Consider the following 23955-nt stretch of genomic DNA (forward strand, 5'->3'; position numbering starts at 1 on the left):
AGACGGAACGCCGGACTTTCAAAAGTTCCGGTTTCTTGAAATCCGGGGAGGTCGGAAGCGAATGAACAACTTGTTGGAAAACTCGTCTATGGAAGTCAAGTTTGATGCAGTGTACTGGCTTCATTTCTTCAACTTCATTGGTTGACAGTAATGATTGATAATCCACTGAACCGAGGAGGAACATATTTCCATTCATAACGCATCCACCTGTCCATGTACAACGGAGCTAGCCACATCTCGTATCTTACTGTACAGAGTACTTGCTATTTAAAATGGTACCCGCAGGTAAGACGGTGATGTTTGGAATTTATTAGTGTTCGAATTTGATTCTAAGGGTCTGGCTCCACGTTATATAAGCTGATATGGTGTATGTCATTTGATTGCGCGACGCGGAACGTCAAGGAGTCTCTTTCCATTCTACCACTTCTACCACCTTCCATTGTTTATTTGGGTCTCGTCACCGCCAGCATCGACGAAGAGGTCCCATCCAATCTTTCTTACCTTCAAGGTTCATGTCGTCTCCGTCAACATTTAATTATCATCGACGATCTCTCTCCACTTCCTCACCCTCGCCCTCGCCCGTTCCAAAAACTCTATGGCGTCCAGCAAGCAAACGAGCTCGCTCATCGTGCAATAGCCCCGCCCTTCCAGACTCTGCGTCCTCCCAAACACGCAATTTCGACTTTTGGCGGACGGGCAAGAGACTTCGCAGAGATATATCCGTTCGTGCCAACGACATCGCTAACGTATATCTTAGTCACTAATTATCTTGTGTGTTTTCAGCTTCCTTCCATGACTGGGTCGTCCACTCCGGCGTCGACGGATAGCCACAGTTCCGGATTCAGTTCTTCTGCTCCCCACACTCCACTGTTCGCTACTACCCCAGAAGATTTCCTCCTATTTCCTAGCCGCTCAAGTCACAGAGAAACCGCATCTGAGAAGTCAAGAAGGAGCTCCATGAACTCTGTCGGCATTCGGGACTCGCATTCTGACATTTCTGAGGCCGACGCTACTCGCCTCAGGTCGGATGCATTCTGGGAACTCCGCAGGAGTATTGCCGTAAGCGGAGAAGGCCTTGTAAAGCGTATGCGTGATTTTGAGCGTTCCCGTTCAAAATCGGGTATATATAAGCGCGCTAGAACCGCTGATAGACAAAGAGCGAAGAAGCGGCATTCCCCTAGTGTCCCCGTGACCAGATCTGTCAGGAGGTCTAACAGCTCTGAGAGCGACGAGGATGATATCCAAATATACTCCGGAGAACTTTGTGGTCTCCCCATCTCGCGTCAAAAGCGAGCATCAAGCCTTGGGTCCATGGACTTGGACAACGATGAGATGCAGTCCAGTCCTTTATCAGAATATGTAGATCAAGCATCCACACACTCTTCGTTCTCCAATGACGACGCAGACGATCTTTCCTGCCACTCCTTTAACACCACATTTCCCTCCGACTCATTACATTCAACATCATCATCTCCAGCATATAAATATTCTGCTTATACCACGACATTTAGTCCACCTCTATCCGGCCCTTCATTCAGCTCTCCGGCTCGTTCCTTTGAGGCACCACATTCCAGTCCCGCGCACCAAAACTCGGTCTTTCTATCGTCTCATCCCACCACCGCATCCTCTGCATCCAGCCAGAAAGATGTGTCTCTGACCTCCTCTGCCTCGCGGACTGAAAAGGCCATTGCGGCTCTTAGTCTGGCAATAGCCAACGGTGCGGCGGGTCTGGGCGACTACGACGCCCTTCGTGATATCCCTTCTGTCATGATAGACTCCCAAGTGGGCGAGCTCTGGCACTAGGTGACGCATCGACCCCCACAACCACAATTATCAGGATCTTATCTTTCAAAAGTCTTTGTTTATGCCTCATTTCCATATGATACTATTCGCATGCACCTCTGTCTGGACTGGATCCAAAATCTTTTTTTAACAGCAATATTCTTCCCAACGCACACATTCTGATACCGCAGTCACGGTTTTGCAGATTTCTTTGCCACTGAAGTAAATCAATTGTTCTGTAGAATGCTCCCTCTTTCTTTTGGGTGATCGACGAAACTGTATTTTATCAATCATGTATCTGAACTATTATTTGGAGATAAATGGTATGCAGGTTCGACGCGACTTAAGGATAGCACTAATGAAAACCTGAGATCTGTATGGAGATCGTTGTGGTATCGATCGTCGAGTTCGTATAGATTGCGACAAAGCAGAAGTAGAATCAGATCGAAAGCAAGTTGAGTGGCGAAATGACTTGATGCCTCAAGCACAAGAACCTTCCGTCGTGACATTCGGATAAGTGGTATCAGGTGGATGTTGGTTTAGCTTCACCATCCTGTTGCCCAGCTTCTTCTGGGCTTGCGTGCGCCGAAGCCCTACGCGGTGAAGCATGCGATGAGGGAGGCTGCTGAGATGCACCTTGCTCCTCTACCTGTCCCCGTTCCCTCTGTAACCTATCAACCACTTCTTCCATCTTAATGCGCTTGCGCATTTCATCTAGATAAAGCTCTTCAGCTCGTTTTCGAGCCTGGCATTCAAAGTCCAGTTGACGGTTCATGGCTGGTTGACAGGAACAGTCAGTTCAGGTCAAAAGCAATGTCAACTAGGGTTAGTACCGGCGATTAAGTGCTGCACAGCAGGTGGGACGTAAATAGATGGCGCTGTGGGAGACACTGGCACCCATGACGAAAGCACCTCATGCAGGTCCAGCATGTGAAAACCCAAAACGACATCCTCGATATCGGCTTGAGATGAGACAACGAGCTCAATATCGACGGCGGAAGAAGCCCTGGCCGAAAATCTTCAGGTTCAACAGGGGCAGCAGGGCTCGTTGAAATCGTGGTCTCGGGGAGGATATCAAGCTTTGACAGCATAGGACTACTTGGGGAATGTAATGTCGCGATTTTGCTGTCGGTAGCAAGTAGTTGGAGGGGCTGGTTCACAACCTCTAGAGAACCCATGACAGGGACATGCGAAGCCTGGGCTATTGTTTCCATTGTCCCCTCATTAACATTCTGCAATGGAGCCATATCCTCAATCACTAGATGAATATTCTCCGGGGACGAGCTCGGGTACCTCAAGTCATAATCTGGTAAACTGTTATGTGGGGCCAATACCTCCTGCGGGAGCGCAAGGAGTGAATAGCGACTCATTTGTGACAGGCATATCCGAATCTAGGAGTGGCTCAGTCACTTGGTTAGACAGGGAGCTGGAAGGCCGAGGATGAGTATGTTCTATATGGTCGTTGGCTGGAACGGGGTGCGGTTTGTTGGGTTCAGCCACTTCACCAGACGCTTCATTGCAAGGTTCCTGGCTTCCACGGTTGCTCGATAGGTGTGGCGTTGTATCCCTACCTACACTCGTACTTGACAGCAGTGTTCCTTGAGACTTGCGAAGGTTTGCCCACTCTTCCATGAGCGCAGCCTTTGCACTATCATCTGCAAGATTGATGTTACGCAGGGGGCCCTTCTTCTTCTTGAGAGTAGGTGCTGCAAGTGTCGAGCTCCCTGCGCCACCGTGATCCTCTCGCAATGACTCGACCGAGTCCAAGGAATCCTTGGAAGCTAAGTACGGATAGATGTCTCGACTTTTTGTAAGAATAAAGGGATGGATCTTCTTTGCCAATCGTGCTGACATCCGAGGCGATATACTAGTTGCAGACCGAAGAGATGTATTGGGCACCGAGACGAACGAAGACCGAGTAGCACGACCGCTGACGGTCGCCTGTTTCACGAAAGTGCTCAGCTCAGCGTGTGAGCCACGCCGAGTTGCAGACTTGTGCTTTAATTTTTTCTGTGGCGGGCTCGAACTCAGGCTAGTAGTCAGGTCGTCTGGGATACGTGGTTGGCTGGAGGACGCCACTGTTCCATTGTTCTTGAATGCTGGCGAGACCATGTATGCTTTTGGACTTTATTATTTCTCTACAAGAAAATGTTCATCAGATATGAACTCACGTGCACAAACGATATCACGAGATGAGTCTGTTGTATGGTCGGTGCCATCGAGATCATTGGCGTCCTCGAGTACGGAGCGTCCTAAAAGTCCGTCCATTCGTGCGACGAGGAGTGTTTCATGGACAGGTACCACGTACTCCTCTTGTTAACCATAATTCAAATGCGAGTCCGTTACAAAGTGATAACAGATGGCATGCTCCTGATCCTGTGTCATTTACGGTTGTGAAGTGAATCATGGGTGCAACCATGATGAGCATGAGGGTTGTTGCAAGTGATCTCCAGAGTTTACTCACCGACGAACACGAGATGGACACAATAAACGTTTTGTTGATAAGTTTGGGGGTGATCAACAAATCACTGGGTACTCAAGCTTGCAAGATAAGTTTTACCAACTTGTACAGCATTTACGGTCGTGCGAAACCGCCGTAGTCGGCGTATGTGCGCAACCAGCTAATTTCAAAAAGCGCTCAAGTTGATAAAGTGGTCCCACAACGTCAAGTTTATATTTATGCACAATTGAACCAAGGCTGATACTGGCTGATGTTACAAACAATGTCACATAGTAGAGACCTCTGTTCAACGTTGCAACGTTCAGCGCTAATGACGGCTTGGAATTGAGGGTAAAACAAACTAACGATACACTAATAGAGTACATGGGTCTCTGAACATAAATATAAGATAGAACATAGGTACGACGCATACTATAACATGTCTATTACATAGCGGCGCCTAGCACCTTCGCAGCCAAAGCGCGCAAGATCTGGTTAGACCTCGTCAGACGGCACAATGGAGTCAACGAATTGCATGCTTACCTCCGCCTTCTGGCTACCTCCAAGTTCGGAGAATACAGCAGCAACACTCTTACCTTTGGCATCACGTATCGCACCGACGCGGTTACCTGCATATGCGCCCATCACGAGACCCGGCAGATTAGCGACTATGAACCCCATTCCTGTTGGATAAATGATTCATTAAGATAATTATATAAGAAGATGGATAACTGACCACCACCACAAACGGTGCCGACGTACGACCACCATGGCACGTGACGCTCGACCTCCGGACGGAGAAGCTACACAAAAGTTAACTAATATACAGGGCTAAGAAAACGGGGGTAGAACCTCTTCAAAGACGTCCGCAAATACGTTCTCAGCATCAGGTCTCGGCCCTGGAGCTGGTGCTGCGCCTGCACTGCCAAACATGCTGGCAAAATGCGTGAAGAAATTCGAAGATGCCTTTGGGTCACTGCTTTTATCCCCGGCTCCAGTCGAGGAGTATAGTGCATCATATTCTTTCCGTCGTACTGGATCCGATAAAACATAGTAGGCATCGGCTACGGCCTGCTCAGTACTAGGTTAACGTGCTTTCCAGAGTAGATGTGTTGCACGCACTTGGAATTTTTCTGTGGCCCTCTTTCTCTCGTTGTCAGTGGCTTTGGAAAGTCTATCTGGATGAGTCCTGCGAAGCTAAATAGTTGAGTCGAAAGTACTACTAGTGTTATGACTGTCAAAGCACCTGAGTGACTCCCTTTTATAAGCCTGTCTGATCTCCTCGGCGGATGGCCGTCTTTGACACGTTGAGCAGCGCATAATAATCGGGAAAGCTCGACATGGGGAGTATCAAGAATATCGAGGGGAAGAGAACAAGGTGTGTGTGGAGAATGAGGTGCCTAGTACTCCCACAACTTAAGGTCGTGTTAGGGTTGAATTACTACATCATCTAAGTAAGCGTCACCTGACGATTGCTTCCGACCTCCACAGCTGTAATCGGTATCCAGATATCCATACTCTACCACTCGCCACATTAATAGTAATATCAATTCCAAAGTCTTTCATGACATTAGTTCCATTGCTACCGCACCTCCTTCGTATGACACAATCTCAGCAGATCCTATTCAATGAGTCAATCATCCGTATTTTCCTTTCGTCGCATGAAGCAGAAACGTACAGCTGTTCTATCCCGCATCCGTGATATTGTCTTAGCCCCTAGTTTCACCCCTTCTTCTGTGACGCCAATTGTCAATGCCTGCACTGCTGCTCTCCCAGCTGCCGAGCCTTCCAACATCCTGACACAACTCAACATCGAGGGCCACACAGCACTGTATTGGGCAATTGTGAATAATCGGCCACGAGCTGTTTGGGCGTTTAACAAGTTCATTTCCTGCTATTCCTCTGTTTGCACGTCCGACTTGCGCATTGCATGCATGATAACCAGCAACCATGCAATGTCTACGCAGCTAAACCTTGGACGTCGTAAGTAGCACATAACAATGTCCCGCTGGAGAGACCACTTATTTGGATACTAGGAAGTGAACAAATACGTTTGAGAGGCCTTTTAGGTTGCCCGCCCAATGGGATTCAGGTACACACATGTGATGAACTCACCAATCAGTTCAATGTTGTTTTGCGAATCAGGATGTTCCAAAAACGTCTGCGTACTGCTACTGAAAATAAGTGGTATCACGAATTTGTTGCAGGGGGTGTTGTAGTCCACGTCTCCGTCGCTTTGTTCCTTCATTGATGTGATAGCACCCCTTGCAGGACGCATATGGTGGCTGTGCTTTATCTTGCTAAAGCCTAGTAATGGATTATGGAGCGCCGAGATCGGTTTTTGGCACAGCCAGCCAGCGCGTCTTGACGCTGTACTTTTGATCGAGGCACACAGCCGGAAACTTGGCCGTGCAACCTCGCCTGAAGCGCTGAAAATCCCATCAACATTGACAGGCACAAAGTTGCTGGCCCTTGCACCTTGGTGGTAGGTTGAATTTGTCCTGACTCCATGAATTGCGGTGCACTGATTGTCTTATGATCCACAATGATCTCTATCCCTTGTGCTTCCGTTGGCTAATGGCTACTAAAGATCCACCGAGCGCATTGACTATGTGCCTCCTCCCAAAATGACTTGGCGCATATCGAAAGAGCTGGGCGATTGGGCAATGCACGAGTAAGTCTGTTTATCAATCGAGGAGGCATTTTTACATTTCTCCTTAATAACTCGAAACTGACTGACGTTGTGCTGTTATAGTACGACTGAGTATGTAGACCACGAGGGCACCCCACATGCGAAGCTAGAGATAACATTGTTATGAATCCAACAGTGACACTAGTCAATGTAATTGAAGTTCATTCTACTCAAAAAAAGTGCTACAGTTAAGTGCCACAAACGATTTGCATAAGTTCAGCGTTCCTTCGAGGCTACGCGTGGTGGGCAACATAATATCTCGAACAACGTCGAGCACGCTCGTCGCTCGTTCTTGTTAGCCTCCAGTAACCAAGACGGACCGAGGTGAGGGTGCAGGGCTGGATGGTGCAGTTGGGCTCGCTGGACGGCTGGGTGAGCGCGGAGAGGTGCTGGAGGGTGCACATGGTTATGACTGAAGTACTATAGGGTGGCGCTGGATGGTGCGTTGGGAGTGGTTCGAGATCTATAAGTTTAGTAGTGTAAAATAAAGCTGTGATGGCGCGCATTTGAACAGTTGGAGTCCGGACCTAAGCTCATCGATGCATCAATCACGATTTAACACTCGATATTTATTTATTTTGCTTCAGATTGTATCACTCGATAATTGTCCGAGCACCAACGACTGTGGGAGTCGCATGCTGGAGAATGAAATTCGCGGTGAGCGCGTTAAAAGAACATGTAGTATCTCAAAGTCTGCCGCAAAGGTGAGAAAATAGCTAGCTATAATACGCACACCCTAACGGTAGCGGGAAAAAACGAGTGATGATATCGCTCAGCCTTATGCCTTTCCTGCTGCAGCTGCCTTGGCATCCTCTGCGGCAGCAACCGCAGGGTTGACCTTCTTGCCGTCTTTCCACCGAATACGTGGGGGAGGAGCGCGGTTGCGCCGGCCCTCGCGTGACCGTACACGTACAACTAGAGGTGATGAATAAGATCGACAGGTGTTACAAAAGAACGTTTTGAGGATACACACCATGCGAGTGAATAGCGCAGGATACACAATATGCGATTTTGATATAGAGTTTTGGAATCACGTATTCTAGCATTGTTACAAAAACATAAGATCCTGTGTGGACAATACATTCGAATAATCTCACCTGGGTAGACACTTGCTTCACTGATATCTCGAACGGCGGCGCTCTCAACCATGTTCCTCACTGTGAAGCGCTTGATGGCCTTATCTTTTGCGACGCAACGAGAGCAGTTCGAGCAGCGAACGAAACCGACGTGGCCACGACCCTTCTTGTTGCGGCCGCCATTTCTTCTCTTTTCTTCGTCTGTCAGGGAGAGATTGAGTCAATGCATCCAGAGGAGTTGATGCCAATCCATCGCGTTTCCGATAAGAAATAGACAGTGCTCGAGTACACGAAACATATGACGTTCCGCAGATGGCCTAAGGTGACTTACCATGTTGTAAAGTTCCGAGGTGTCTTGAGGTCGTCGGACGTTGCTTGTCGTCGATATCGCCTATAGCCCAAATTGAAGCCACGGCAAGTGCCGCAAAGGCTCTCACGCTTCCTGAATACAGCAAACCTGCCGTAACCTTGGGCCGACGGCGCCAACGTTTGTTTTTGCGCTCCGTCTGATTATTAGCATTGGATACGCATGCCAACGAAAACTGCGTACATGTCAGCACGACGTTCGAGGATTGTGTATGTTGGTCCGTTGGACTTCGCCACTACTGTACACGGGACCCCGGACCCCCTGTGTATGGTTTTGGTATGCGCAGGCCCAGGTCCAGAACGTTCAAGTCAGGGTCGAGGTGTGCTGGGCCCATCAGTGAACCGGTGAGTTCTTGCGAGGGTACTTTGACATGGTCCATATGGTCATATGTCATGTGTCGCTTCGTGGGCCTCATATATTGCCCAAAGGTAACAAAATCGACATTAATTTTGCGAAGTTCTGACCGATGATTCAGCAATTATAATCTTGACACGAATGCGTGCATGCTTCCAGATAGACTTCCGGGTTCGCAATCTGTTTGCGTTGTCCGACATCCTTTCTTTAAAACCCCCGTTCGTTGCCACGGACGTCTTGGGACTAGACCTGGCTAGGCCCTAGGTAGATTCTACATGCTTATCTGCAGCCTGGGCCCTGTCGACAGTGTCCATGGAGCCCGTGTCCTATTTCCCACAACGTGAGCACTTCTTCCAGACCAGACGGAGAAACTGACATGGGAGTTGGTTCGTCGGTATATTCGTACCGTATGAGAAAGCGGCCCATCTGTAAAGGGTATGGGGAAACCAAGTATTGCTACTACTCTGTATGGTGAACTTAGACTACTATCATCGTAACAATCATAACAATCTACAAACTACGTAAATAATACGACACATTGCTAACGAACAAAGTACAGTGAAACGGTGCACCACAAAGAGTCCGACCACATATTTACAGGAATCACGAATAAGACCTTTAGCTGTCAACTTCTCCGACTAGCAAAAAGTTAACATAACGTTAGAAATAAATATAGCTACCATCATCTTGCACCTGTGGAAAAATATTCGGCGTCTGAACGAAAATTTAATGGTGCCGGTCGTGGTCGCTCAAATGCTCCAGGAACACGCACATCTTCGGGTAGTGCACTAGAATCCGGTGCTGATTGTGGTCTCTGTAGAAGGCCAGTCAACCTTCTTGATGACCTGACGTTTAACGGCTGGACATGAGGGGAAGTGATCGTCATGGATGGAAGTAGTAAAGGTCGCATCCCACGTTGTACTAGAGGCACGGCCGACTCTAGGTCTGAAGCCGAAGCTTCCCTCTCAGGATTTAAGACAGGTGATAGCCTCATTTGCGTTGAGAGTTGCGATCGCCTATATCTTGCGGAGGATGATGGCAAGCTCAATAGTCCTGCCGCCCCCAAAGGCGACGGACGGAACGGCGATATGGACAAATGGGGGGAAGTTTCCCTGGATCTGTGGCTTTCAGCAGTGCCAAGATTAAGAGCACTCCCTCCAGACTCATCCGAAGGCTTCTCCATCGTCGCATTCCTGTGGCTATCAGGAGTTGTTAGATCTGCAACAAATATTTTAGAAATCGCTCAGAAAATTCAAGAATCAAGACTTGCCACCTATGAAAGATGTAATCTCGTACTGCGTTCCGCCAGAATCAGTCCTGTAAGATCGCCACGCGTCCGCAGGCAATATCCTGTTGTCTTCCTGATAGGGAGTGTCTGACGTGAGGTCAGAACGAGGAGAGCTAGGCATGTCTGCCAAAGCTGCAGGAATTCTTGGCGGCGGAAGCCCAAGAGTATCAGAAATCGAGTCTTGTCCTAACCGAAGACGGGCCCGACGGTCTTCCTTCGATCGTAATTTAACAGCCGGTGAGGGTGGAAGAGAAGGAGCTCGAGAGGCCAACCATGGCGGGGAGGGGAAGTTGCTCAACGAGAAGTCGGACAGCGTCCGCGCGCTAGTGGAGGATGACTGACGCAATTGGTCAGTCTGGTTCGAATCACTTCTTGATGATGAAGGGGAGCTTGGAGAAGTGGAGGTCGGAGAGTGGGAAATTGGAGCACCCGGAGAAAATAATCGCAGCGTTGCGATTGTTTTTTCTAGCTCATTCTGCAGTTCTAGCAGTGCTTCGATTGATGTGCTGGACGAACATTGCCTGCTGGGAACTTGTGGAGGTTGAGGAGTAAAGCCCTTGATCGCATAGATAGGCGAATCTTGAGCTGGAGGATCTGGAGGGGCAGTCATGATAACGGTGACCCCATTTTCATTGGAGGATGTTGCAGTCGCCGGAATAGTAACAAGAGACGTCGTCTGCAACTTCAGAGGATGAGGGCGGGTGGATACGTCTGCACGAACTGCATGCCAAATTTGGCCACTGCTCATTGAGCCGTTCCTAGATCCGGTGCTCGCAGACTGGGCATCAAGTATCGATAGCCTTGGGAAGCTGGGAACAGAATCATTCACAATGTCTTTCCATTCTGTGGATACCCTGTCCGTGACAGAAGCGGCGGAAGTCATACTCTGATTTCCGGCACTGCCTTGACTCGGATCGAAAGCCCCCTTTCCAGCTTCGTTCTGGTCCCATAGCCTGGTTTTCTCCTCATCTTGGTTTGACTGACCATGAGACATGCTCCAAGAAACCCAGGGAGCATATCTTACGGTGGCAAGGACAGAATGACGGGCGGCATCAGCATTTGTACTTCTGCTTTGATTTTCGGAACTGAAAAGCGTTGTTACTCTGGGTGTAGACACCGCTGGTGGGGATAGCCTGAATGTCGATTCACGGGCCTGCTCTGGTAATTTGACTCTCAACAGTGCCGAATCCCTGGTTTGGGAAATAACGTGGGTCTTTTTGTGACGGAAAAAGTGGAGAATCATCATAAAGACGATCAAGATGTAGAGCTCTACTGCTTGAAGAAGTCGGCCAAGTATTGACTCAGTGAATGCGACTGCCAAAAAAATCAGTTAAGCAACGCATGTATGAACATTTAACTTACACAAAATCAAGTTTCCGGCAGAAATGCCAATATTAAACATTAGCGCCAAAATGGGAAACCCATATTCCCTGAAAGTGTGCGATCGGGCAATCGACGAGGTCTGAACGGTGTTAAATAGCAGCTTGAGAAGAAGCAATATGGAGACTATGACTTCGAGTGTAACATTTACTGCATACACCGGGCCATAATTATGGTATTGTTGAATTACGCGCCAAATGATTTGCAAAGCGACGATAGCAGGAATGGTGGCCAACAAAGCAACCTTTGCATATGATCCTGAAACACCCCACCGAGCCCAGTTGCCACTGTGGATGTTATCCTGAGAGCTGAGTGTGAGAAAGTTGTTCCATCGATCCTGGAATGAAGGGGGCTGAGGTTCTTCAATAGGGGGCTCAGAGACATACAGCCAGTAAAACAGAAAACGTAGGCCGATGGATAGGGCAAGTAAAACCTCCCTTGCTGTGATTAATGGTTGTACAGTGACCTGGGTCAAGTCACGGATGACGATTTGTATCAGGTCGATGACGACAGCTGCGAAAGATAGCAACACCGAAAAATAAAGGGAGACGACGGAGCTGAATTAAGCGTCAGCTCTGAATGGACAAGAAAATGCTGTGGTTACTCACAGCGTGAAATGTCTGATGACGAAAAGGAATGCAGATACTCCAAAAGCTAACGTTCCGACCGAGATAAAGGGAATGTCAGATAATACGAGTTCAACCTTGAAGTCCTCGTCAGCTTGGCAAATAACTTAGAGGTCATTGGACTCACATCGCAGTTATTATTGCTCGACGCTGCAGAAGAGACGAAGCTATATCCCAAGTTGCACGTCGAGGATGCATCGGACATGGAAGCGGATATGACCAAAAAGGAATGAAATGGCGTGCGTGCCTTTGCAAAGGAAACGTCGAGGCAAACCTCTCCGCAGTCGATACCAGCGAACTACCAAAACGAAGAGAATAATTATTAAGAAGTAAAGCGGTGAGCTGATGTGATTCTGAAACCGGCTGGCAGTGTGCGATCAAAAACTGATGATATGAAGCATCCAAAATGGCGCCTCCAACCTAGTAACTTTTGGAATGAATGTTTGCTTAGGAGGATCACTGAACCTCTTCCAAGGACATTCGGAGGGGGGCGAAAACAAAGATAATGAAATCACGGTCTATTTTCTATCGCAGATCTCCTAGCGCAGAGAAATCATTTGCTTGACAACGGGAGACATCGACAATAGCAACGAACGGATAGTTAATAACAGATGGAACGCGGCCATGTGTAACGTGTGGTAACAACCTGTAACAAGGCGCCGTGCAAAGACAACCTGGGACTGAAATGCAGTAACCCTCCAAAAAGGTTAATCGGGAAATTATGATCGAAACCAGGTTATGATTATAACCGGCCGGCTCCTTCCGGTCACATCGCGTAAGCATCAATACATCAAGCTCAAGTACTGCTCCTGGCACAGGCTGACACTCAGTGTACGCATCAGCGAGAATAAAGAAGACCGAGATTGTCGCTCGGCAATTGCGCAAGCTAGGTTGTTCATGTATCGCAAACTCTGTCTAACAAATTTTAAGTCTGCGATAATATTTACCAGTACTTGCGACCAATCAAAATGCATGGATTCATCAATTGATCTACAGAGTAAGTATCCAAGGACAAAAAATAAATCGTCGTCCTTAAATAACTCTATACGCGCTTGTCGGACTTCCCCACAACCAATACCTAGATATCGACATTTCTCCCAGTCCCCTGTTACTCTCTGGTCCGAAAATTCTCGGTTCCCAAAAGTTGCGTCACTTCAAGGTACGACGAGCATTACTCCTTCAAGCCTATACAAGACCCCGAGGAGCCCATCGTTGTTAGTTCCAGCAGTCATTCTTTCGCCGACGCCGTCTGTCGATGTCTTGCCTCTCAACACTGCGCCCGCTGCTCACTCCTCTGAGTATCCATGTACGTCCCGATTCAGTTCAATCTTGAACAAAAACTCATCTCCCTTCGTGTAGTCCAAATTTTAACTTATCCAATTGCCCACTGTTCACACCGCTCGAATCACAAACATGCCGTCGCCATCACGCTCTGGCTTCCACTCGTTCACCCCTTCAACATCAACCATATGAACGCTTCGGCGCCACCGCCTATGGAAGACCGTCGACCTTTATGAAGGTAGTTATATTAACACATCACACATGTAGTCTTCCTGAGGTCGACAACCGAGACATTATTATAACCCATATCCTGAAGTTAGAACTAAGCACCGGCACGCCGCACAGTACGTTGATCGGAAACAAGTGGAGCGTACGCTGCGCAATGCGTGGGTCAAATTTTGAAATTTGAAAGGCACGGTAGGATCCCTATGGAGCCCAGGCTGGCAGTGGCATCACATCATATCAGCTGGTTTATCTCAGTTGGCGGAAGCTGCCAGGTTGTTCCACAATAGAACTACGAGGAACGGGGCCACCGTAGAGGGAATCTGAGGGATGAACAAGGGGATTTTTTTTTTGGCTCCTCACGGCCATTCTAAACACACCTAGCTACTTAGAAGTTAAGTAGAATAAGAAAAAATGTGTTTCTGATTTTTTTTGGGACCTGGGATAGAGTACGGACTTTTTTTTTCTCCGGTGGAACCCAGGACGGCATCCGGACAAGTTGGGACTTCCGCTGACCCAGGTTCCATAGAGATTGAAACTGAAGCTGAAGGAAAATGAGGAGAAAAGAAATTTTTGCTTCTACCAAAATATCAATCAGCTTAAGCTTCATAGCAACGCGAAGTACATCATAGACATCGTGTACAACAACACGTTCTTTTGCCTGGAAATAGTGTACAACTTACCACCACCTCATGGTCCTACCTAGCTGGGGCTCTGTTTCATAATATGATCGAGAGCTCGAGGTTGAACCAGCCATCGTAGCACTGCAGTTACGCTACCCTGAATCAGTATCTTGGGCCATCAGCAAGAGCAAGACACGGCGTACCGGTACCGTGCTCCACGGATCTGGCGCAAATTGCATTTACAAGTGAATCAACTATAAGTACTAGTATGCATCATTTGCTTGGGCACCGCTGCAGCAGCGTGTTCCAGTCTTGGCGAATCCCACTGGCAGTACTACTAGTACCCCACGCAACGGGGATAAACTTTGAAGCCATTAATGGGAGCATGGATTAGACTTCTACTAGGGGCTAATTGTCTGGGGCGGAGTCTAATGGGGCTTGTCGATCGGCCACGGCGGAGTGGTGTTTGCGCCTGTACTGACCGCCCGCCCGTTAACTGTTCTTTTCCGGCCTCATCGACACCCCTCGTCGTTGGCGATATTTCCCGCCCGCCGACGCCTGTGTCGTCTCCTTACCTCTTTTTTTTCCCGCTAACATCGCGATACATCCTTCTTCACGCCACGCCACGCCCTTTCACGATCTTTACGACCAACATGAATCATTGCTGGGTTATCGAGTTAATCGGGCGGATGGTTGTTGACTGCTGCGCGGGCGAAGGGCGTGATGGAACGCAGTCAAGTTGGATGAGCACGAAGCGGAATCAAGCACGTGAATAGGGGAGAAGGCAATCAGTCGTCATCAGCGCCATTAAACTGGACGGTCTACCTAGACCTCGACACGGACAAGCCCCATAAATATAAACGAGGCTAATTCATAGGTTAATTCAGCTGGAGGTGTGCTGGTCTCTCTCATGCAGTACTTGCCCTGGCGATTGCGACTCATGGCTTGGAGTTTCCCAGCCACATGATATTACGCGTTTGAAGTACTTGAGCTTCATCTCTTGAGTCTTTTCACCGGGTACATATGTGCTTGACCGACATCGCATCAGGTACGCCATTTACAATCTTGAGCTTCTTGTTATTCGGGCTGGTTTGGATGTTTTGTCGAGTCTCCCCTGTCCCATATTCACCAAGTCACCGTGGTCGATTCTCACTTCACGTGAGCCCACGCGAGACTATTGTTATCATATGTACCTATCATACATTCCAGGAATCATTAATGTCCTTTGAGTTCAGACTCCAGAGTCCAAACAGTTTATACACCAAACGAACTTCCCCCACTAGTCATCTGCCGAACTAAGAACATCCCCCGACCCTCATCTACGCTCTTTCCACTTCTCATGCCAATCACACTCTTGGGTCTGGGTCGAGGCGTAGTAGTGCCCAATTGTTTCGTCGGACTTAAGCCACCACCGGTCAATTGTCTCGCAAGCACTGCATCACTGCCACGCAACCCAGTAAACTGACGTGCGATTGTGGTAGTACCTGTGAACTGAGGCTGAACAACTCTAGACGTGGAGGAGCCACCGCCTATGCTGCGGCCCGTCAGTGATGGCACAAGTGGTTTGATGGGCGAGTCTGCTTGAGGGTTTCTCAGATCCAGGGGAAGCAGAAGCTAATTGTCGATGTCGTTATGAATATATTAGATTTGAAGATAAACATCGCGTGGACTTACGAGGCATTCCCTACACCAGACACCCCCATCAATATCTCGTTTGGCAGCAGAGTCCAGTTTCTTGCCGCAACCAGGTTGCAATTTGTCACGTCGCCCTTTATTCGCTCCCTTGCCGCCACACACAAGACAGGACGCATGCCATCTAGAACCTTGAGGACCAGGCACTACACCCATCTCCATCAGAGAGACGGATTTGGAACATGCCGGGCATGTCGTTGAGCTGCCAAAACGAGGGGACGTCGTGGATACTGCAGGTGCAGACGGCCTGGGTGGTCTTTCCAGACGAGATGATGAGTAGGGACTGGTAGTGGCTGCCATCGAGGCTCGGGTGATGGCCTTTGCGGTGCTTGATGCCGTCGGCCGTTCGATGCCCCTACGTGATTCCGACGGCGAAGGGGGCGAGGGCAACAAAGGGAATGTAGATGTGATAGAACCTGAAACAACAGTGGATCTGACCTGAGTCCTTTCAGGAGGGGTGCACTGCAACTAGTGAGTCGATAGCTCAGGTAAATGAGTGAATCCGTGAGACTGACCTCTATCATGACAAGCCCCTCCTTCCCCTCTGGTAAAGACTGCTTGGCCGATCCCAGACACCTTAAAGGGGCCATCGCACATCACGCATCTGAAACATTCGGGGTGATAAGTCTTCGGTGGCCCTGTAGTATTAGCGTCAGGGACAGTTACAAACTGGCCTGCTGTTCTGCTTGTAGAAAGGGACCCCCCACACTTCGCGCACAGTGAATCAGGTATCAGGGTAGTAGCAGAGATAGAAAGTCGTTTGGATGCGTGTTTGGCTGGTTTTGGTGTCTGCGTTGGGTTGGCCTCTCGGGTGTCGTGTTCCGACTCAACAGAGTCGCTGGGTTTGTCGGGCGAGTAAAAGGTACTACCATTGCCGAAGATGTCGACATGGCGCGCTGGTGGACTAAAGGGCAGGGGAGAAGATGGAGATGATGCCTCTGTCGTGATGTCTGACATATCGGACATTAATTCCGGTGTAGACGGAGCCCAGGAAAGGCGCGGAGACAACAGGCTTGACGTGCTAGCTACACTACGAAGCGCTGGAGAACCGCGAGACCGTCTTGAGAGCGGAATTCGCGATCCCTCCAGGGATTTGCCGACAGGAGAATTGTTGTAGAAGGAAGGCGAAGACGAGGAACACACGACATTCGCATTTGTTCGTGAGCCAGGTGACGAAGGTGATTGTGGCAAAAATCGGCTCTTCATCTCTTCAATTGCTTCAGCAGAGGGTCGCCCTAACGAGGGACTGGATCTGCTCATCTCTGGAGTCTCAACCCGTTCGCGAATGGTTGTGCTAGGTGTCGTCCTGCGTTCACCAGCATCGGGACTTCTGGTTTGCCAAAACTCAGTTCGCGGAGAGCTGCTGCTTGAATCGACACTGTCGAAAGCAGAGGAAAGTGACCCCATCGGAGAGAACGTTTGGGGTAGCTTCCTCTCCGAAATGCGACCAGGAATGGGACTTTCCCCCCAACAATTCACATTGGTATAACGCGACGTCGAGGCACCAAGGGCACTTGGTGTCAGAGATGCATCTTTGGAAGGTGTGCGATTGAGCACTGCATTTAAACGTGCCGTGAGCTCTTCCATCACTGGGCTACCTTCTCTGCTCTTCATGATTCCAAGCCGCTGTTCTAGTTCATCGATTGCAGGGCTTCCTTGCCTACTCGTTGAGTCTCCGCGGAGGCGGCCTACGTGACTTCGCTCTATTTTCTCTACTCCTGGAGATTTGTGAGGCTTGGAAGGCGTATTGTCCCTCTTCAAGCAACTTTCGAAGCAGTCTGCGCAGGATGGTCGACCTAGTAGATCGACCATAGGAGCGTCGCCAATGTTTTTGTGACAACCGTCACAGCGAAAACACCTTTTGTGCCAAACACGGCCTGAAGTTTCCACGAAACCGCCCTCGCTCTTCACGATGAGTACTGGGCGATCACACGAAGGGCAGTCGCCTTTGGATCCACCGTGCTTGACGAAGCATGGTCGACACAGGAATCGGTCTGTATCTATTGCAGGAGCAGAAGGGTCTGGGTATATGGTCGCATCTGGTGGGAATTCAGCGGAGCAGATAGCGCAGCAGTAGGATGCAAGGGATTCTTTGGGCTGAAGGACTGACCCATAAGCTTTGGAAAGTTCGGGTGTGTGGGGGGAAGGAAGGATTCCTGCAGCAGCGGAGATAGTTGTTGGTGATGGAGGGGCTTCGTGATGGATGTTGCTTAACGATACTGAGTGCTTCAGCGGTGAGGCAGGTCGCGATGTACTTGATCCAATGTGTACAGAGGTGCGGTTTCCGAAAGGAGAAGATATGTCAATTCCTGAGTACTTTCGAGGTAGATGTTTCAGGGGTGAAGACGAGGCATCTGGGGTAACACTTCCGCTGGCGGTCGGGAAGGTGGAGTCGGAGTTGAATGGTTGTGCGCGGCTGGGTGGTCGAGTCGGAGACCTCTCACGAGAAACGTACGTCTGAGACCATCTGTCTGCAGCGGGCTCTTTGGAAGTTGCCCATTGTACTACAGGGGCTGACACCTCGTTTGATATGAACAGTTTACTGGTGCATGAAAATGGGACAAACCAACTGCTGTGCCACCACATTTGCACCGTTCTCCTATGACAATATTCCCGCACCTCCGACAGAAGCCCATCCTTTATCTGTCGACCTGCGAAGATTGATTCACTGGTAATGTTAGTTCTGGTAAGATCGCGACAAACGCCAGTTGAGAGACAAAGTATTAACGTGTAAAGAGAGCCGAAAACGCGCACGAGGCACAAGCAAGTCGAACATTCATGTCGCGGTCACATGACTAGTTACCTTCCTGTTTGGTCGAAATTTGAAATCCCTCGAGCGGAGAGGCCGAACCATCGGTTCTATGATTGCAGGCGCATCCGAACAATGTAAGCCAGTTTATATTGTCAGCCATGGGACCAGACCGTCAGGACGATTGTGCTGATCCGCTGTCTCTGGATGATTCAGCTTTCGTTGGTGGCATTACCTGGGGCATCGACTAAATTTGTGTCTGATTGGTGAATTTCCAGAACACGGGGACTCCATATATATGCAAGGTATAAGTACTAACATGGTAGGCATATAGCACAGCAAGATGTTGTAGCTCAGGACTGCAATCACCTACAGCTTTGCACGGGTGACTGGCTCCCAGTCGACACGCTCAACCTGCGAGGAAAGTTGCTTAGCAAACATAAGCAAGTGCACAACTGGTAGTACCTACCATCTGCGGTACGAGTTCGCTGATGCTTCGGACACCGAGCGACTGCATCCCAAAGCGGATTTCGCGTTCAAGGATACGCACCACGTGAACTACACCAGCCTCACCGTATGCCTTAACGTATACCAATTAGACATTATTCACATGCGACTGAATAGAAACAACTTACACTCTGGGCATAGAGGAACACACGTCCCAAACCGACAGCCCTTGCACCCAGACACAGTGCTTTGACGACATCGGTTCCACGGCGGATTCCCCCGTCGATGTACACTATCGAAGATGTGCATTAGATCAAGCGAAATATTGCTCAAGTGATCGGGGAACCTGCCTTCAGTCTTCTCGAACACGTCAGGGCGTTGTTGTCGTATCCTGTACAACAACTCGATTGGTGGTAGAGAGTACTCTAATTGACGACCTTGTTTATAACGTTAGCTTCAGTGATTCTGGGAGGTGAATAGATGCGGCACACCTCCATGATTCGATAGCACAATACCCTCACAACCAGCTTCACAAGCCAGAACAGCATCCTGGTAGCCCCTATCACCATCTGGGATCTTTATATAAAGAAGCCATATCTACTAACCTGAACACATTGAATGCCTGAAACAGGGATGAAACAGAGCGACAAACGACGGTATGAATGCACAAACCTTTGATGACGATGGGTAACTTTGTGATGCTTCGTATCCATGGTATCGTCTACAGAGAGAACTCACTCCCTGGCTTCTCGTGAACTAAGGTACAACTCACCTTTTCCCAAGTCATGTCAGCATCGTTCTTTATGACAAGTCCACCAGCGGTACCAAGCCGGTCAATTTCGCCTTCATCCCCGTCCAACTTTTTCTGAGTGGGGAGACCTTGGTTCTCAAAGTCCTCGAGATAATGCGGTGCCCTGATATCCAACTCGCGATTACCAGGAACCAGAGCATCGACTGTCAAGAAGACTGCCTTGTAGCCTAATCCTTCGATTTCTCTTATGCGTCTCTCGGCAGTGGCATCGTCGACGTGTTTATATATTTGGAAGAAGAGAGGCTGATCTAGGGAAACACGTGCAGCGGATATCTCTGCGTAAGAGAGAGAAGAGTTGGAGGACACCATTTGTATGATGCCAGTCTTATAGGCACCGCGCGTAAGATTGGCCTCGCCTAATGGGTGGCCTAGTCGGGCTAGCGCTGCACCGCTGATGTACACGGGTATCGTGCTCTTATAACCAAGTATGGTCGTTGAGGTATTGCATTGTGACACAGGTTTCATAACCCGAGGGTGAAAAAAGAAGCGGCCAAAGGCACGACCATTCTCTACGTGTGCTGTATGGTTGACAACCATGAAAGTGCAATTCAACTAGAGAAAGGCGCATGCTTACTGATACAGTCGTCCCCGCCTGAAGAGTAATAAGCCAAGGCCTTGTACGGCAGGATCTTCTTCGCAACCTCCTGCAGATCGCAGTGATGAGAGTGCGGTACGGTAGTATACCTGAGTGACTTACTTCCATGTCCTCGACATTGACTATCCTTTGAAGTGGTGGTTTGTTCTTGAGCGCCTCTTCAACACGTAATTCATCTTTAGTTTGAACTTTGTTCTTCCCTAATTCCTTTAGGCGTTTTATTGACTCGCTATCTAAAGCTCCAAGGTGTTTTTCCGGAGCAAGGTTCTTGTCCAAAGCGTCTGATGGATGAATAGGTACGTATGCAGCAGTAGCATCCTTTCCTCCATATCTGAGGATGACATTCGCTCCTCCGGGGTGATCCTGGTGCATCTGAGTTTAACGCATGTGCGACGAATGAACGAAACCCACGAAGAGGAAGTCGGTCACATCGTAAACTTTGTTTTGGATGATGACCCAGCAGGAGCTGAAAATGTGAGGCTGATTGTTATTTATGAAACGTGGTATGGAACGAACCTGGTTGTGATATGCTGGGCGACTTGTTCAAGAGTGAAGGTCTGCATTGTCAACCAGAATGTCGTGACGGAAATGCGGAGAAATCGTGACCCCAAATAAGCTTAGAGCATGACGATATTTAAATAAAAGCATGGATCGATGCCGGGCCGGCTGTCCGCGAGTGAGAGTGGACGACTGTACGTGACCAAGTTGGCAAGCAATGTCAGGTGTACCTTGTGGAAGTCAAATGTCATCATGTTAGTGGACCAGTGAAAAAACAAACAGATAACATCCTATTATGAGCATATGTGGCGAGGTCGAGGTGGATTAACATTTTAATCTTATGAGAATATCACGTGACTGTGGTTGGGCTCGCGTTGTGGCCACAGGCATCCGTTATTGTGTAGTTTCCATACTTAAACCACGCGCGCACCAGCAACCACAAGTAGCAACTCGTCTCTTCGTTTCACTTTCCTTTCATCTCAACGCCATCCAAATGATCTCCGTGCCAGGCCGTGAGGTCCTGCAGGCAATGAAACGAGTCGATATTCAGAAGTTGTGCAAAGTCAGATAAATCGCTCATGCTAGACCTGTTACTAAATCCCCTTCACCAGGAATACGGCGTAAAGGCGAATCTCAAAACAGAAGCATTGATAGACCTTTTACTTGATGCATCCCAGTGAGCCAGCCCCGATATTAATACCGATCCAGCAATTAATCACAACCAACTATAGACCCCTCCCCTCCCGAAGCATTCTTCCGCAGCCGCCTCAGCGATCTACATCTGTCAAAATAATAATTCAACCCGGTGATAGACCTCGCGGGCGCTCTAGTGGATCTGTAATCATTCATGATACCGACGAAGAAGGAGAAGGAGAAGAAGCTATCGGAGAAATAGAAGTGGAACAGCAGCCGGAAGAACACAAACCTCTACCGGCCCCTGTTGATCCCACCCCGAGAACGCGCAAAGCCAAAGATACCCAATATCGTCTTGGTGTTGGTCGACCAGTCATTGCCGGAGGGTAGCGGCGCTCGTGCTGTAACTAAATCTGGCAGTGTCTCAAGAGGGAGCAAGAGGGCGAAAAGCATGAAAAATGTCAAGCCATCAGAAGACCCTATTGCTGAAGGTGAGCGTTCACCTTCATTGATGCATCCGTCAGTGATCTCAGTATTTGCAGAGCCAGAGCCAGAACCAGAGCTAATCCCTGCCATAACACGTCAGTCCCTCAAATAAACGAATTCAAGTTGTCGAGTCACTCACTCTCCTATAGCATCAGAACCAGCAGGACTGAGCGACTCTTTTCCACTGCCCGAGCCACACTCCATACCACTACAGACGATTACCGCAGGCATCACAGAGCCTTCGTCCTCACAATTAGTTGAGAACGCAGTGGCTGCAGCTGTGAGTCCAATACATGTACGGTATCTAATATTTATCTTACTCGCGAGCATCACAGCTTGCTCCAGTACAAAAGGAACTGGAGGATCAGAAAGCTCAGTTATCTGAGTTAAGAGATAAAGTCTCGGGCATCATCGAGACATTCGAAACACGAATTTGGGGCCTGGCGGCGGAGATTGAACGCCTACGTGCACAAGCATCTGGACGTTGTACTGCTGAAATTCAGAGACCCAATGAGGCTCCCCAACGAATACCAAATCCTCCGTCAACCCCAAAACGCGTACGCAGTCCAGTCGATCCTCTTGGGTGAGAAGTTTTGTCATTTGTCATGCTGCATCAACTCACGGGATTCCAGCGATGCTTTGCCAGAGTCGTCAGCAACTTCTAGCGATTCCCCGAATCCCAATGGCTCACTCAGTCATCAAGAGCGAGAAGCAGATAACCCGAACCAGGGGGGGTCGCTCCTTCCTGGCTTTCGTACCGTTCTTGGGAAGCGTCCTCGAGATTCTACTGCCAGTACTGCTACTGCGTTTTTTGAGCTTGGACAAGAGGAAGAGCTTTCTGAAACTGAGATTGCGAAGAGAATTCCTCGGCCCGCTCAGAAGCGTGCTAAATTAAGTTCCTCTGCCATTACTGAGGACGCAGATGACTGTCCGGGCTTGTCGTCAGGCGCACAGGGAAGTCAAGACACCCACCCTGGCCCCTCACAACCCTCCCCAAGACCTGGTTTCCCCGTATTTGGTGATCCTGATTACGTAGAGATGCCTCCGCCCACAGACAGCCTCCTTGATTTCTTCGCACCACCTTCACCACCTTCACCTCCGTTGATGAGCGTGTCCACCACTGCGCCAGCGCCTCCAGATACTTTCCGTTTTGGTTATCTGCCTGCATCCACTCCAGCTCGTTTTACTTTCGCTACTGCAATGGGAACCTTCCCACATCCAGAACCCCCGACATCCCCATCGCCAGCAAATAGCGCGGATCGGCCACGCAGTCGTCAGTCAGAGCACCGCGGGATTTTCGGACATCGCCGCGGTAGCTCTGGAACGACCGGCAGGAGTGGGTCAGGCGGACCGACAGTTGGACAAGAAGGTGGTCTAAATCCCTCGATGTGGGCTGGCGGTATGCAGAGACAGCCATCCAGCAATGAAGTGGCTTCGGGCTTGGGACTGACTGTACTGCGCACTGCGGCAACGGAAGAGGGCACTCCAGTACCTCCCGCACGCCGTACTATGTACGGGACTGAGCTAGAAGGGGATACTCGGTTTGGTGATTTTGGTGTTGAGGGTGTAGCGACTGGCTTTTGGGCTGGAGGAAGGCGCTGATAATTTTATCGTTTCGGACAAGTTTCGGACCTTTATTTTACTTTTACTGTCGGTTTCGACTATCTACCTTTCATCCTAATATACTTCATTATCATTCGTACACACACTGCTCTGTCAGTTGATCTGATGTATTTTTGCATCTTCCTGTATTGTTACTTTGCTCTACTATCCATTCTATGGTGTGAATGAGACTATAAGTACATAGTGATAATGTCGAAACCAGTGCGACAATAAATAGATAAACCAGTGCGATGAATTCATTATCCCACGATGTGCCAGTGGTGCTGAGTCCAGGGTAATAATATATGGCG

At 49.1% G+C, this 23955-nt stretch overlaps 9 protein-coding genes across 9 annotated transcripts; 3 read left to right on the top strand and 6 right to left on the bottom strand.

The window, feature by feature from the left end:
* Window positions 1–374: 374 nt before the first annotated feature.
* DFJ58DRAFT_768309 (uncharacterized protein) lies at window positions 375–2140 on the top strand. Its single transcript, XM_041388939.1, has 2 exons — window positions 375–722; window positions 784–2140. Exons 1-2 carry the CDS (start codon window positions 513–515, stop codon window positions 1801–1803), a joined length of 1230 nt encoding a protein of 409 aa, XP_041248163.1. The 5' UTR covers window positions 375–512; the 3' UTR covers window positions 1804–2140.
* Window positions 2139–3668, bottom strand: DFJ58DRAFT_768311 (uncharacterized protein). The gene is made up of 4 exons (XM_041388940.1): window positions 3117–3668; window positions 2882–3002; window positions 2616–2800; window positions 2139–2559 (listed from the first exon to the last, which is right to left on the bottom strand). Exons 1-4 carry the CDS (start codon window positions 3634–3636, stop codon window positions 2306–2308), a joined length of 1080 nt encoding a protein of 359 aa, XP_041248164.1. The 5' UTR covers window positions 3637–3668; the 3' UTR covers window positions 2139–2305.
* An 855-nt stretch (window positions 3669–4523) lies between these two features.
* Window positions 4524–5670, bottom strand: DFJ58DRAFT_768315 (uncharacterized protein). The gene is made up of 7 exons (XM_041388941.1): window positions 5529–5670; window positions 5469–5503; window positions 5345–5411; window positions 5075–5293; window positions 4959–5025; window positions 4766–4905; window positions 4524–4713 (listed from the first exon to the last, which is right to left on the bottom strand). Exons 1-7 carry the CDS (start codon window positions 5562–5564, stop codon window positions 4669–4671), a joined length of 609 nt encoding a protein of 202 aa, XP_041248165.1. The 5' UTR covers window positions 5565–5670; the 3' UTR covers window positions 4524–4668.
* Window positions 5671–5771: 101 nt separating this feature from the next.
* On the top strand, window positions 5772–7055 carry DFJ58DRAFT_117311 (uncharacterized protein). The gene is made up of 5 exons (XM_041378700.1): window positions 5772–6205; window positions 6259–6432; window positions 6494–6707; window positions 6813–6896; window positions 6978–7055. Coding segments are annotated over exons 1-4 (744 nt in total). The 5' UTR covers window positions 5772–5850; the 3' UTR covers window positions 6814–6896; window positions 6978–7055.
* Window positions 7056–7468: 413 nt separating this feature from the next.
* DFJ58DRAFT_768328 (ribosomal protein S26e) lies at window positions 7469–8436 on the bottom strand. The gene is made up of 4 exons (XM_041388942.1): window positions 8318–8436; window positions 8012–8185; window positions 7888–7953; window positions 7469–7829 (listed from the first exon to the last, which is right to left on the bottom strand). The coding sequence occupies exons 1-4, from the start codon at window positions 8322–8324 to the stop codon at window positions 7693–7695; spliced, it is 384 nt and encodes a 127-aa protein (XP_041248167.1). The 5' UTR covers window positions 8325–8436; the 3' UTR covers window positions 7469–7692.
* Window positions 8437–9045: 609 nt separating this feature from the next.
* On the bottom strand, window positions 9046–12370 carry DFJ58DRAFT_117324 (uncharacterized protein). The gene is made up of 5 exons (XM_041378701.1): window positions 12133–12370; window positions 11988–12082; window positions 11362–11936; window positions 9982–11313; window positions 9046–9929 (listed from the first exon to the last, which is right to left on the bottom strand). Exons 1-5 carry the CDS (start codon window positions 12208–12210, stop codon window positions 9394–9396), a joined length of 2616 nt encoding a protein of 871 aa, XP_041248168.1. The 5' UTR covers window positions 12211–12370; the 3' UTR covers window positions 9046–9393.
* Window positions 12371–14987: 2617 nt separating this feature from the next.
* On the bottom strand, window positions 14988–18459 carry DFJ58DRAFT_860348 (uncharacterized protein; the record flags this gene model as incomplete). Its single annotated transcript, XM_041394010.1, has 4 exons — window positions 14988–15745; window positions 15806–16239; window positions 16339–18336; window positions 18390–18459. 4 exons carry the CDS (start codon window positions 18457–18459, stop codon window positions 15386–15388), a joined length of 2862 nt encoding a protein of 953 aa, XP_041248169.1. The 3' UTR covers window positions 14988–15385.
* Window positions 18460–18839: 380 nt separating this feature from the next.
* DFJ58DRAFT_768342 (FMN-dependent dehydrogenase-domain-containing protein) lies at window positions 18840–21208 on the bottom strand. The gene is made up of 12 exons (XM_041388943.1): window positions 20942–21208; window positions 20837–20891; window positions 20528–20788; window positions 20405–20474; window positions 19792–20348; window positions 19692–19740; window positions 19625–19641; window positions 19511–19568; window positions 19370–19456; window positions 19208–19311; window positions 19042–19152; window positions 18840–18986 (listed from the first exon to the last, which is right to left on the bottom strand). Exons 1-12 carry the CDS (start codon window positions 20986–20988, stop codon window positions 18942–18944), a joined length of 1461 nt encoding a protein of 486 aa, XP_041248170.1. The 5' UTR covers window positions 20989–21208; the 3' UTR covers window positions 18840–18941.
* DFJ58DRAFT_768344 (uncharacterized protein) lies at window positions 21141–23767 on the top strand (the record flags this gene model as incomplete). Its single annotated transcript, XM_041388944.1, has 8 exons — window positions 21141–21156; window positions 21433–21485; window positions 21535–21599; window positions 21655–21942; window positions 21977–22047; window positions 22192–22322; window positions 22378–22625; window positions 22675–23767. The coding sequence occupies 8 exons, from the start codon at window positions 21141–21143 to the stop codon at window positions 23642–23644; spliced, it is 1842 nt and encodes a 613-aa protein (XP_041248171.1). The 3' UTR covers window positions 23645–23767.
* Between the last annotated feature and the right edge of the window lie 188 nt (window positions 23768–23955).

The sequence above is a fragment of the Suillus subalutaceus genome (genome assembly GCF_016647625.1).
Source record: "Suillus subalutaceus strain FC151 chromosome Unknown DFJ58scaffold_15, whole genome shotgun sequence".
NCBI lineage: Eukaryota > Fungi > Basidiomycota > Agaricomycetes > Boletales > Suillaceae > Suillus > Suillus subalutaceus.

Excerpts from the sequence above, each read along its gene's own strand:
- DFJ58DRAFT_768309 (XM_041388939.1), top strand. The coding sequence starts at position 513 with ATGTCGTCTCCGTCAACATTTAATTATCATCGACGATCTCTCTCCACT. Across the intron at positions 723-783 it reads GACTTCGCAGAGATATATCC|CTTCCTTCCATGACTGGGTC; the intron begins GTTCGTGCCAAC and ends GTGTGTTTTCAG.
- DFJ58DRAFT_768311 (XM_041388940.1), bottom strand. The coding sequence starts at position 3,636 with ATGTCAGCACGATTGGCAAAGAAGATCCATCCCTTTATTCTTACAAAA. Across the intron at positions 3,003-3,116 it reads TCCTTGCGCTCCCGCAGGAG|GGGACAATGGAAACAATAGC; the intron begins GTATTGGCCCCA and ends AATGTTAATGAG. Across the intron at positions 2,560-2,615 it reads TGTGCAGCACTTAATCGCCG|CCATGAACCGTCAACTGGAC; the intron begins GTACTAACCCTA and ends CCTGTCAACCAG.
- DFJ58DRAFT_768315 (XM_041388941.1), bottom strand. The coding sequence starts at position 5,564 with ATGTCGAGCTTTCCCGATTATTATGCGCTGCTCAAC. Across the intron at positions 5,504-5,528 it reads ATTATTATGCGCTGCTCAAC|GAGATCAGACAGGCTTATAA; the intron begins GTGTCAAAGACG and ends CCATCCGCCGAG. Across the intron at positions 5,026-5,074 it reads TTGCGGACGTCTTTGAAGAG|CTTCTCCGTCCGGAGGTCGA; the intron begins GTTCTACCCCCG and ends ACTTTTGTGTAG.
- DFJ58DRAFT_117311 (XM_041378700.1), top strand. The coding sequence starts at position 5,851 with ATGAGTCAATCATCCGTATTTTCCTTTCGTCGCATGAAGCAGAAACGT. Across the intron at positions 6,206-6,258 it reads GCAGCTAAACCTTGGACGTC|GAAGTGAACAAATACGTTTG; the intron begins GTAAGTAGCACA and ends TTTGGATACTAG. Across the intron at positions 6,433-6,493 it reads TCACGAATTTGTTGCAGGGG|GACGCATATGGTGGCTGTGC; the intron begins GTGTTGTAGTCC and ends CACCCCTTGCAG.
- DFJ58DRAFT_768328 (XM_041388942.1), bottom strand. Across the intron at positions 7,954-8,011 it reads TGAAGCAAGTGTCTACCCAG|AATACGTGATTCCAAAACTC; the intron begins GTGAGATTATTC and ends TAACAATGCTAG. Across the intron at positions 7,830-7,887 it reads CTGCGCTATTCACTCGCATG|TTGTACGTGTACGGTCACGC; the intron begins GTGTGTATCCTC and ends CATCACCTCTAG.
- DFJ58DRAFT_117324 (XM_041378701.1), bottom strand. The coding sequence starts at position 12,210 with ATGTCCGATGCATCCTCGACGTGCAACTTGGGATATAGCTTCGTCTCT. Across the intron at positions 12,083-12,132 it reads CGAGCAATAATAACTGCGAT|GTTGAACTCGTATTATCTGA; the intron begins GTGAGTCCAATG and ends GAGGACTTCAAG. Across the intron at positions 11,314-11,361 it reads TGCCGGAAACTTGATTTTGT|TCGCATTCACTGAGTCAATA; the intron begins GTAAGTTAAATG and ends TTTTTTTGGCAG.
- DFJ58DRAFT_768342 (XM_041388943.1), bottom strand. The coding sequence starts at position 20,988 with ATGCAGACCTTCACTCTTGAACAAGTCGCCCAGCATATCACAACCAG. Across the intron at positions 20,475-20,527 it reads TCAATGTCGAGGACATGGAA|GAGGTTGCGAAGAAGATCCT; the intron begins GTAAGTCACTCA and ends TGCGATCTGCAG. Across the intron at positions 19,312-19,369 it reads CGTGTTCGAGAAGACTGAAG|TGTACATCGACGGGGGAATC; the intron begins GCAGGTTCCCCG and ends CATCTTCGATAG.